Consider the following 12,113-nt stretch of genomic DNA (forward strand, 5'->3'; position numbering starts at 1 on the left):
GTTAGGGATGATCGGGATCTTCACCCTTGACGGTCTGCCGCTGTCGGGATTTGAACCATGCGGCCAGCGGTAATACCTACTACACCCAGTGGTGATATCACCCTGCAGAATGCTTACATGCTCTGCTATAATATATGTTTCTCCTCCTGTTGTATTATTCACAGTATGAGAATGATTTTACCATAAAGTAAATTTTAAATGTGCACAACTGTGTCGGTGATGTAGATAGTTCTTTTCCCCCTTCACTTGCACACACAGAGTTTCATTATATTAATATTCAGAGAAGCATCACACAAAGCTGCTTGTATTAAAGCTATATCTCCTCTTTACATCAGGAAAATAATGGATTCTGGGGAGCTGGATTTTTACCAGCACCCCGAAGTCTGTTCCAACACTTGCCGAAGCACCAAGATTGACGTGACTGGTGGCCGCATGTCACTTTGTAGCCAGGTGTCCACAGAGTACATTCCCATTACAACTACATCAAGTGACAGTAAGTGGTGTTCCTGCGTGCATCTAGAACTTGATATACATTTTCTTCCATTATGAATATACTACTTGAGCAATTCACAGCTATATAAGTAAAATTCCTATACCCTGATGATTTAAAACGTTATGTATGGGGATATGTTCAGAATACCAGTGCTGGATCCTGACCGCTGGGATCTCGAAGGTAAGTAGCGGGTTTGGGGGAAGGATTAGGGTTGGGCACTAGGGGGACAGTTGGGGTTAGGCACTAAGGGTGGAGGGGGAGGTTAGGTTTAGGCACTAGGGGGGGGGGAGGTTAGGTTTAGGCAACGGGGAGGGTTAGGTTAGGGTTGTTTGCCTAGAGCAGTCAGGATTTTAACCTGGTCGGGATGCAGCCGTCTGGATTCTGACCGCTGGGATCCCGAGCACCTGCATCCCGTATCCATCCCGTTATGTACAGTTGATGTGCCATTAATCTTTTTGCCAACCAGTTTCCATAAGTAGTTTTATTAACAGGAAGTCTGGTGTATGCGGAGAAAATGCTTCCCTCACACATCATAACGTTATCTCATATATTTATATATCACTGCAGTAGTTTGTACACTTCACCAAATTCACACTTGTCAATTTTCATAGTAATGTCTTAAGACAAATTGAAGACTTTTAAGGAGAACATAATAATTATTTTCATGTGAATAAACCTCTCTACTACATAATGACAGAACAATGGAGCCCCATGTCTGGTAACCCTGCATTTCAGCAACATACTCACCCTACTAGTGACTGCATGCAATGCACCTTTAGGCATAAGAGCCCAGATAATTTTAAAACAAATGCTGCTTTAGGGAAAGGACCCTGAATTCTATACTTGCTCTATGCTACCTTATTAACAATTATGTCAATATTTTGACAAAATAATAGCAAAATGCTTAAATCAAGTCGTCCCCTCTTTAGTCCCCTGTGATCGGGTTGGCTTCATCCCAGGATGACAGAAAAGGGATAGTATAATAAGATTTTATCTATGCCGTTAATTCCAAGACATCTCCAAGTGGTAATTTTTCTCGATGCTGTAAAAGCCTTTAGTCAGATCTCCTGGGAGTTCGAGGCACATATCCTTAAGACTGTGGGCAGCACTGGAAAGATTCTGAATGGCTGCTCTTAGAAGATTAGACTCTTATGAGATCAAACTCTTATAATATCAAAGGCCCTGATTCAGACCCACTCGCGAGCGGCTGACCGCTCGCAAGTGGGTCGATGTTCTGCACTGAGCATGCGCACGACGGAGGGAGCTCCATCGTGCGCTTGCGCCAGACGCGACGAGCGAAGGAAAGTCCTTCGCTCGTTGTGTCTGATCAAAGGGGGCGTGCTGTCGATGTTGATTGACAGCACGCCCCCTTTGGTGGGCGTGCCGGGGGCGTGCCTCCCTGACGGGGGCGTTCCCACGGGAACGCCTCCCGTCAGAAGCCGGCCCACTGACATCACTAGTGATGTCAGTGGGAGTGATTTTGGCTCTGATAGAGCCAAAATCACTCCGGGGCTTGCGGTTGAAAACCTCAACCGCAGGCTCCGGCTCGCAGTTTCGATGGTCGCGATGGTCACGACCATCGCGGCCATCAAACTGCACGCTCGTATAGGCTGTGGGTGGTGACCCACAGCTATACGAGCGTCCAGGAGGACGCTCCATTTTTATGGAGGGCGGCCCTCATTCAGAGCGTGCACTCTGCTCAGAGCGTACGGCTCTGAATGAGGGCCAAACTCTTATAAGATCAAGCCTTTCAAAGATTTTATTATTTGCAGATACTATCCTCTTAGCGTTAACTCACCCAATAATCTCTTTGCCCAATCTCTACAAACCCTGATTTAACATAGTGAAAATATTACTCCTCACACCTATGGCGATAAGATCTGCCACATCTCTACACCCGGTAACCAATTTGCTGTCAAACTCTGAGATCAATTTGCATCTATGTAACCTATCTACCCCCCAACTCTCCCACCACTCCTATCTGGGACAGAGCAGCTAATCAATTCTCCAGCTGGACTCAGGCAAGATACCCTGAATAATTTGCAAAGTTTGGTCAATGGCTACCCTTGCCAGACCTCCAGCAAAAATCTCCTACAGAATTCAAACTTATCCAAATTCTGTGGCCACAGATGAACTGTAGTCAGCTTTATTCTATGCAGGGTCCATAGAGCGTTCTCCTCTGGTAGCCCTCCAAATCCTATTTAACACTAACAATGATAAAAAGCGTATTTCTATCTTTATTCGATTTTAAATGATCTGTGCTACTACTTATGTTCCTTTATATTGACCATGTCTCCCCCATACTGTGTTTACTGTGAGTGTAAATTTCCAAATCGATAAATCACTTTTTAAAAAACCAAACAAAAATAACGATAAGTAGCTAATCTCTCACTTGCCACCAGCTGCTATATGTGTTTAGCTGGGAACTGGAAGAATCCTTTACCTCCTTCCTCACAGGTTCTTAAAAGTGATATCTGCCTTAAAACAGCTACAGTCAGGTCCATAAATATTGGGACATTGACAGAATTTTCATATTTTGGCCTCTATTCACCACCACAATGACTTTGAAATGAAACAAACAAGATGTGCTTTAACTGCAGACTTTCAGATTTAATTTGAGGGTAATTACATCCAAATCAGGTGAACGGTGAAGAAATTACAATGGTTTCTATATGTGCCTCCCACTTTTTAAGGGGTCAAAAGTAATGGGACAAACTAAACAATCCTAAATCTAACTTTCACTTTTTAATACTTTGTTGCAAATCCTTTGCAGGCAATTACAGCCTGAAGTCTGGAACGCATAGACATCACCAGACGCTGGGTTTCATCCCTGGTGATGCTCTGCCAGGCCTCAACTGCAAATGTCTTCAGTTCTTGCTTGTTCTTGGGGCATTTTCCCTTCAGTTTTGTCTTCATCAAGTGAAATGCATGGTCAATCGGATTCAGGTCAGGGCATAACATTCCACTTTTTAGCCTTAAAAAACTCCTTGGCTGCTTATGCAGTATGCTTCGGGTCATTGTCCATCTGCACTGTGAAGCGCCGTCCAATGAGTTCTGAAGCATTTGACTGAATATGAGCATATAATATTGCCCGAAACACTTCAGAATTAATTCTGCTGCTTTTGTCAGCAGTCACATCATCAATAAATACAAGGGAACCAGTTCCATTGGCAGCCATACATGCCCACGCCATGAGACTACCACCACCATGCTTCACTGATGAGGTGGTATGTTTTGGATCATGAGCAGTTCCTTTCCTTCTCTTCTCTTCCCATCACTCTGGTACAGGTTGATCTTTGTCTTTTCTGTCCATAGGATGTTGTTCCAGAACTGTAATTGCTTTTTTAGATGTTGTTTGGCAAACTCTAATCTGGTCTTCCTGTTTTTGTGGCTCACCAATGGTTTGCATCTTGTGGTGAACCCTCTATATTCACTCTTGTGAAGTCTTCTCTTGATTGTTGACTTTGACACATATACATCTACCTCCTGGAGAGTGTTCTTGATTTGGCCAACTGTTGTGAAGGGGTTTTTCTTCACCAGGGAAATAATTCTTTTTTCATCCACCACAGTTGTTTTCCGTGGTCTTCTGGGTCTTTTGGTGTTGCTGAGCTCTCTGTTGCGTTCTTTCTTTTTAAGAATGTTCCAAACAGTTGATTTGGCCACACTTAATGTTTTTGCTATCTCTCTGATGGGTTTGTTTTGATTTTTCAGCCTAATGATGGCTTGCTTCACTGATAGTGACAGCTCTTTGGATCTCGTATTGAGAGTTGATAGCAACTGATTCCAAATGCAAATGTCACACCTAGAATCAACTCCAGACCTTTTACCTGCTTAATTGATAATGAAATAACGAGGGAATAGCTCACACCTGTCCATGAAATAGCTTTTGAGTTGATAGTGCCATTACTTTTGGTCCTTTAAAAAGTGGGAGGCACATATAGAAACCGTTGTAATTCCTACACCGTTCACCTGATTTGGATGTAATTACCCTCAAATTAAATCTGAAAGTCTGCAGTTAAAGCACATCTTGTTTGTTTCATTTCAAAACCATTGTGGTGGTGAATAGAGGCCAAATATGAAAATTCTGTCAATGTCCCAATATTTATGGACCTGACTGTATGTATAATATACAGTACCTTAGTACCTCCATGACATCTGTAAGATTATTTAGGTGAAATAAATCTTAATTACAATCTTTTCAGTGTACACTCCCACATTGCACTCACCACCAGGAAAATGAGTTCAGACAAAATTAGAACTGCTATTTATAAAATGTATTGTTCATATCTAAATGTATTTTTATGGTCTGCCAATAACTCCTTTAAAATGGGTTATTTTCTGTTTTGTTATCAGTCTTTTTGCATTGTTATGATTGTTTGTTCTGACCTATTAAAATACTTCAGGTAGCCCTAAAAACATTTAAGTTGCTCAAAGTATTCTCTGAAATATTTATTTAAAAAAAAATTATTTTTTTTTCTTTTTAATGAGTTTAAAATTCTGTATAAAGCATTGTATTAGAGATTGGTTATCCTCACATAGGCAAATGTTCAGCTGCCTGTCACAGTTTCTTTCCTAGATTTTACAGTGAACGGCAACCCAACAACTATCACTATTGAAACGTGTGACAGTTCTGGAGATTGGAGTAACACTGTTGGAGGTGAGATTGGCCATTCATAGTCATGGATGAAGAAGTTGCTCTAAAGCAGTGGTTCTCATACCCGGTCCTCAAGACCCCACACAGTTCACATTTTCCAGGTCACCCAGCTGGTGCACATGTGTATTCATGGGATCCAGTTAAGATGCCGGGTGTCAGGATGCAGACGCCGGAATTCCGAAGGGATCAAGGCACCGACGTCGGCATCCCGACATCCGGCATCCCGAAGGTAAGTATGCGGGTTATGCTTAGGGTTAGGCCGGGGATAGGGGAGTTAGGTTTAGGAACCTGCCAGGGTGGGTTAGGATTAGGCTGCGGGGAGGGGGGGGTTAGGATTAGGTACCATCGGGGGGGAGGTTAGGGTTAGGCATCGCCTAGGCTAGAGTTAGGTTTAAGGTGCTAGAAAGGGTGGTTAGGCACCAGCGGGGGGAAGGTTAGGGTTAGGCACCACCGGGGGGACGTTAAGGTTAAGGACCACCTGGGGAGGGTGAGGGGGGGAGAGGGGGAGGGTTAGGTTACTTTAACAGGCCCCTGTCGGGATCTTCACCACCGGGATGCCGCTATTGGTCTTCTGACCACCGGCATCCTGTCTGCCAGTAAATCATACTGTTACCGTATTGATTACTCATTGACACAGTTTAAAAGATCCACAGATGGAGATAATTATTTCACCTGTGATTCTCTGAGGAGACCTGGAAAACATGCAATGTTGGGAGTCCTGAGGACCGAGTTTTAGAACCTGTGTTCTAGATAACTGATTTGTCTATGGAGAGTTGAGAGATTGGGGTTGTGTTATTTAGCAGATGAGAGCGGACAGGGAAATTTCAAAAAGGCCTTAATCTTTGGCTACAGAATTCCAAGGTTGGCAGGATGAAATCTGGCACATAGTGAAGGCTGAGTGATGAAGTTCTGAGTCATGGGTGGCTGCCCCCAGTGAATTGGTGACATGACTACATTATGCAGATATCATGCAGATATTATTTACACAGCACTATGCTTATTTTAATGAGGCTTGTATAGTCTGTGTCATTATCATGAAACCTACACACTGTGAACACAGGGCCTGATTCAGAGCCGGACGCTATTTGCGGTCGTTCGTTCACAAAAAAGGGGTGGCTATTCAAATGAACCGTTCGCTCTTTGCGTCTGTTCACGCCTTTATGTCTGAACGAGCGAACAAAACTTGTGGTCGTAATTTTGAAAAAGACGCCCCCTGGCCGCTCGCATCATACGTCATGTCCGCTATTTATTAGATTAATCGAGTACATCGAACAGCGTCTGAACTGCTCGCTATTCTTGTGGCTGGTTTTTCCTACCGCTATATTGCGAGCAGTTCTGACTTTAAAACAACCAAGTGACGTGGTCAATGCCGCTGCTGTATTAATTATGCCTTTTGACCTTTAAGCACGCCTGCGTTCTGAATTCCACTCCCCGTTTTCAAGCACCATCCCCTGTTACCACCCACATACGCCTCCCTCTGTCACTCAAAATAGCAGGCATTCGCTATATAGCGAACAAACGTTTTTCGGCCGCACTGACTGGTACGCGCATGCGTATTACAAACCGTACGCATGCGCAGATGTGCGAACATCGCTCGGAACGAGCGAACGGCCGCTTACGAGCGGCTCTGAATCAGGCCCACACTTCAGATTTAAAGTGCATATGTGTTGTTAAAAATTTGTATTGAAGGGACTTTAAATTACTGGAGGGTAAGAAAACAACAACCTGATCTAGGATCTCTTTAGGGGAGTCATGGCAAAACAATAAATATGTGTAAAACTAACGTGTTATATTACTTATTGTTTGGACGAATTTGGGATGAACCAGTATTCTGCTTATCGTTGTGCTGGGACTCTGTGACATCTGAGACCCTGATTAATTAATGTTCATGAGGCCTGATCTGTATTCATTTGGAAATGGTGCATTTATAGGCTGTATTCTTCTGAATATAATTTCAGCCAACAAAATGCTTGTCTCCACTTCTCTTTGCGTAGGTAATACATTAAAATGTTATATTTACCAGCATCTCCATACAACCGAAGTGTCCTGGATTATCTGGGATTGTTACAATTTTACAAGGAGAGCCTGATAAAATGGGTTGGATCCCCTTTATCACAATTAGATATACTAGGGGCATGGCTGAGTTGGCATGGGCAGGGCTCCCTGCTTATAAACAGATAACAGATAAGTTGGGATCCATGCTACTCAAATGCTCATGTTTTTAATATACTCTCACAACAAATATTAGTTCTTCTTCAGTGTCCATAGGCTCCACAGGGAGACCTTGGGGTGTAGGTGATGGATCTGGATCCCGGGCACCACCCAGTTAAAGCTTTCAGCTCTCAGAATGCATCGGTACATCCTCCCTATACCCCGCCCCGAGCCAGAGGCACCTCCGTTTTAGTTGGTGCCCGGCCGGAGACGGGTCACAGTTAATGCAGGGGGCTGCACTGCCACTCCGTCACCCCGCCGGTACCGTGACGCCAGTACTGATCTGGTGATCTCGGCGGGCCTCCGGGGTCTATGCTAACCGGGCCCTGTGGGATAACCCTGACTGTGGCCAGATGTACGGGGACAGCTAAGGCGTTGTGGTTTTATAAGGGCTATATATAACCTGGGCTCCTTTGCTCAGGTACTGGCCACTATTGCAAACGCCTAGTGGATCCGGCTGTAGTTCCCCCCAGGGGGTTATCACAGCAGGACGTAATGCCCCCTTTGGGGTTGTCACATCAGGTTCAGGCGATACAGGTACCTCCAGTACCCCCACCATGGGTAGATGTACTGAGTTAGAGAGTACGGAATCTGATGGCTACATGTAATGCCTTTCAAACCATGTTGCAAGGTGGGAAACCTCTACCCAGTAAGCCCTTTACACGTCCTGTGTTATCGTTGCAGTCCACGCACAGATGATGATCTCTCTAAAGGGGGGTATCCACTAGACTATTAAGTTGAACGATAACGATCTTTCAATCGTTTGCAAATCGTTTGCAAAAGTGTCTAAAACGACCAGCGATGCGCGTGCCCGCTGGTCGTTTAGATATCGTCGGGTTCAGCATATTTCCAGATGATTGATGACCCTGCACTGAACGTCTGCTCGTTCAGTGCAGACTCATCACACGACTGAATGATTACAATGTCGTAATTGTGCAGTCATTTTCAGATCTTGTAGTGGATACCCCCCTTAACCCTGACTCCCCTCCGGAGGAGGATGAGAGTCGGTCAAAAATAATAGGTGTGAGCTGTCAGATCCATCTTATTAATAGAAGATGACAAGCCAGCCCCTAAATCCAAGCACCCTCACGTTAAACGACAGAGGATAACTTCAGCAGAATTCCCTCTATCGGATCATCTAGCTGAAATTGCTGCAGCCTGGCAATCTCCTGGTATGAGTTTTCACCCTGACCTCATGTTACTCTTTTCCTGTGGCTCATTGTGCAACATGGGAAACACCCCCTGCGGTGGATTCACATGTTGCATGTTTAATTAAAGGTGCTACGTTGCCTATTCCTACAGTTAATTCCTTGAAGGATCCTACGAATAGGAAAGTAGAAGCTTGCCTGAAATACTCTCTTTCAGGGTCTGTTGCCCGTCCAACTATGGCTATTGCATGGGCGGCTAAAGCTATAGAGAGCTGGGCTGACGCACTTGAAGACTCTTTTCCATTAGATGCTTCTAGGAATCAGATGTCTTTTGTTGCTCACATTCAAGATGCAGCTTACTATTTTGGAAAAGCGACATTAGACGCCAGTCTCCTAACTTCCAGAGTCTCAGCTGCGGCTGGGTCTGCCCGCTGTACCCTGTGGTTATGCTCATGGAAGGCTGCTGTGGATTCCAAGAAAGGCCTAGAAGGGTTACCCTACAATGGGGAGATCTTGTTGGGCACAGACCTTGACAAGATTGTAACTACTTCTACTAGGCCTCGATTAGCCTAAAGGTCAGTCCTTTCCTAGGCAGTCGATTTCCACTAGAACCGCCAAACCCAGGACCAAGCAGACCTGGAACACCAGATGCCCTGCTTCAAAGCCTGAGGATAAACCCTCAGCCTGACGGGATGGGCCTCCCTCTGGGATATTCCAGAGTGGGAGGCCGACGACTTCAGTTCGCCCAGTGCTGATGTCAAACCACCACGGATATTTGGGTATGAGAAGTGTTTGGTCTCAAATGGTTACGCCCTCTCATTTCTCAGACGGCCTCCCCACCAGTTTTTCTACACAGACCCTCATTCAGATCTGAACAACGCCTTACAAATCCAGAAAGCCATGCAGTCCTTGCTGCAAGCAGGGGTAATTGTGCCAGTCCCACTATCTCAGTGAGGGACTGGTTATTCTATTCTTTCTGGTTCAGAAGCCGAATGGGTCTCATCGACCTATCCTCAACCTCAAATCCCTGAACAAATTCCTAAGGGTACCAAAGTTCAGAGTGATAACCCTATGCTCCATCATCCTAGCTATGGAGCCTGGGGACTTTGTAGTATAGCTGGATATTCAGGACACATACCTACAGGTACCTATAGCGCCCTCACATCAGCGTTATCTCCGATTTGCTATACTACGACAGCACTTCCAATTTCAGGTTCTTCCTTTTGGACTTTCCACAGCTCCAGGGGTGCTTAACAAAATAATGGCGGCCCACCTGCGTGGTCACTGTTTCCATACCTGGACGACCTCCTGCTCCTAGCAGGATCCCCAGAAGTGCTTCACCGCCATCTGCAACTAACCATTGCTTTCCTGCACAAGCACGGATGGTTAATCAACTGGAAAAAGTCCTCCCTGAATCCCTCACAGAGAATGATTCATCTGGGAGCCCTGCTGGATTCTCAGGATCAGAGAATCTTTCTGACATCAGACAAGATCTCCACACTTGCACAGATGTCTCCATAGTCGCCGAGTGTTGATCCCCTCAGCAATGCAGGTTCTGAGATCCATTGTGTCCGCCTTCGACATGATGGAATATGCTCAGTTCTATTCCAGGCCTTTGCAAAGGCTGATCCTCTCTAGGTGGAATGGGTTACCACCATCGGATCAAAGCTCAGACGATGGTGCTCTCTCCAGAGGTGCGTCTGTCTCTGTTTTGGTGGCTACAGACATCTCATCTAACCAAGAGTCGCCCCTTTTGGTTCCCGGACTGGGTAATCCTAACAACGGACGCCAGTCTCCCGGGCAGGGGCGCAGTGACCGGTCCGCGCTCCTTTCAGGACCTTTGGACATCGGTCGAATCAACCCTGCCAATCAGCATATTGGAACTTTGAGCTGTCTACAGGGCCCTCAACCTGACCCAGCACATACTTCACGGAAAACCTGTACAGGTTCAGTCCGACAATGCCAAAAAAGTGGCTTGCATCGACCATCAAGGAGGCACTCTAAGTCGGGCAGCAATTACAGTGTCACGGGCCGAGGGTCACCTCCCGGCCATCTCTGCAGTGTTCATTCCGGGAGTTCTCAATTGGGAAGCAGACTTCCTCAGCTGTCACGACGTGTATCCCGGGAAAATGGTCGATTCACCAAGAGGTGTTTCAACTCCTAGTGTACAGATGGGGCCTCTCAGAAGTGGACCTCATGGCCTCCCGACGCAATCACAAACTGCTAGTGTACGGGTCCAGAACATGAGATGCCGAGACAACCTTTGTAGACGCACCAGTTTGCGTACCTCTTCCCTCCTGTCCCCATTCTTACTCAAGTTCTTCGGAAGTTCAAACAAGACGGTAGCACTGTCCTGCTGGTGACTCCAGTTTGGCCCAGACGTCATTGGAACTCAGATCTTCAGAGTCTCTCAATGGACACTCCGCTCCTGTTGCCTCAATGACCGGACATGTTGTCTCAAGGTCCTTGCCTTTACCCAGACCTGGGTCATCTGTCTTTGACGGCGTGGCTCTTGAGACATCCCTCCTAAGGTCAATAGGATTCTCTAGCTCTGTAGTCAACACTAGGCTCAGCGCGTGTAAGCCAGCCTCTGCTCTGATCTACCACAGAGTGTGGCATACATATTTCCAGTGGCGTTGTACCAGAAGCTACCATCCTCAAGTGTTTAGGATTTCCAGAGTCCTGGCCTTCCTTCAAACTGTTTTTTTTTCCTTGGACTTTGCCTTGCTTCACTAAAGGTGCATGTCTCTGCTCTATCCATTTGGCTCCAAGACTTGCTCCACTATCGGATGTCCAGGGTGTCCTCCGGATTCAATCTCCCTTTGTCCCTCCAGTGGCTCTGTGGGATTTGTCAGTAGTTCTTTGTGCCCTCCAGGGTCCTCCATTTGAACCCCTGGATTCTGTGGAGCTCAAGTGATTAACAGCTAAGTCTTTTTTTTTCTTCTGGCTATTGCATCTGTCAGGAGGGTGTCAGAATTTGCGGCGCTCTCCTGTCGTCCCCCCCCCCTCCCCCCCTTTTTGATATTTCCCTAGGACAGGGATGTGCTTCGCACTAGCCCTAAGTTTCTTCCTAAAGTGGTTTCTAATTTCCATATAAATCAGGAAATGATAGTACCGGCCTTTCAGTCACCAGACCTCTCGGCTGGTGAGGCCTCATTGGATGTGGTTCGCGCTCTCCGGATTTATGTGGACTATACCAGTTCCCTTCGGAAATCGGACTCCTTGTTTGTGCTCTATGGGTTTCACAAAAGAGGGATGGCCAGCCAATAAACAGACATTGGTCAGATGGCTTCGTATGACTATCTCAGAGGCTTACACACAGGCAGGCCACGTGGTCTTCCGTTCAGACCTTTCGAAGGTTCTATGCATTTGATACCTTTGCCTCTCAGGATGCTTCCTTTTGGGCACCGGATTCTCCTCTCAGCGCAGGAGCGTCCCCACCCTTTAAAAGACTGCTTTGGGACATCCCCCAAGATCTCCCTGTGGAGCCTATGGACCCTGAAGAAGAAAATAAGTTCTGGTAAGAACTTACTTTTGTTAACTCTTTCTTCGAAGTTCATAGGGTGCAAAGGGCACCCGCCCTGACGCACTTGGCTTCATATGGCTA

At 46.0% G+C, this 12,113-nt stretch overlaps 1 protein-coding gene across 8 annotated transcripts in view; it reads left to right on the forward strand.

Moving 5' to 3' along the window:
• The window catches only part of GMEB2 (glucocorticoid modulatory element binding protein 2), a 41,583-nt gene that overhangs the window by 16,253 nt on the left and 13,217 nt on the right, over positions 1-12,113 (forward strand). For 5 of the 8 annotated variants that reach the window (XM_088467038.1, XM_088467039.1, XM_088467040.1 and 2 more), the window contains 2 exons: positions 336-493; positions 5,058-5,150. In XM_088467038.1, coding sequence (XP_088323164.1) covers positions 336-493; positions 5,058-5,150 — 251 coding nt within the window. The remainder of the gene's footprint in view (positions 1-335; positions 494-5,057; positions 5,151-12,113) is intronic. The other 3 variants (XM_088467041.1, XM_088467042.1, XM_088467047.1) reach the window with 1 other exon arrangement.

Source organism: Taudactylus pleione, unplaced genomic scaffold (assembly GCF_031769625.1).
Source record: "Taudactylus pleione unplaced genomic scaffold, aTauple2 ptg000069l, whole genome shotgun sequence".
In the NCBI taxonomy this organism is placed as follows: domain Eukaryota; kingdom Metazoa; phylum Chordata; class Amphibia; order Anura; family Myobatrachidae; genus Taudactylus; species Taudactylus pleione.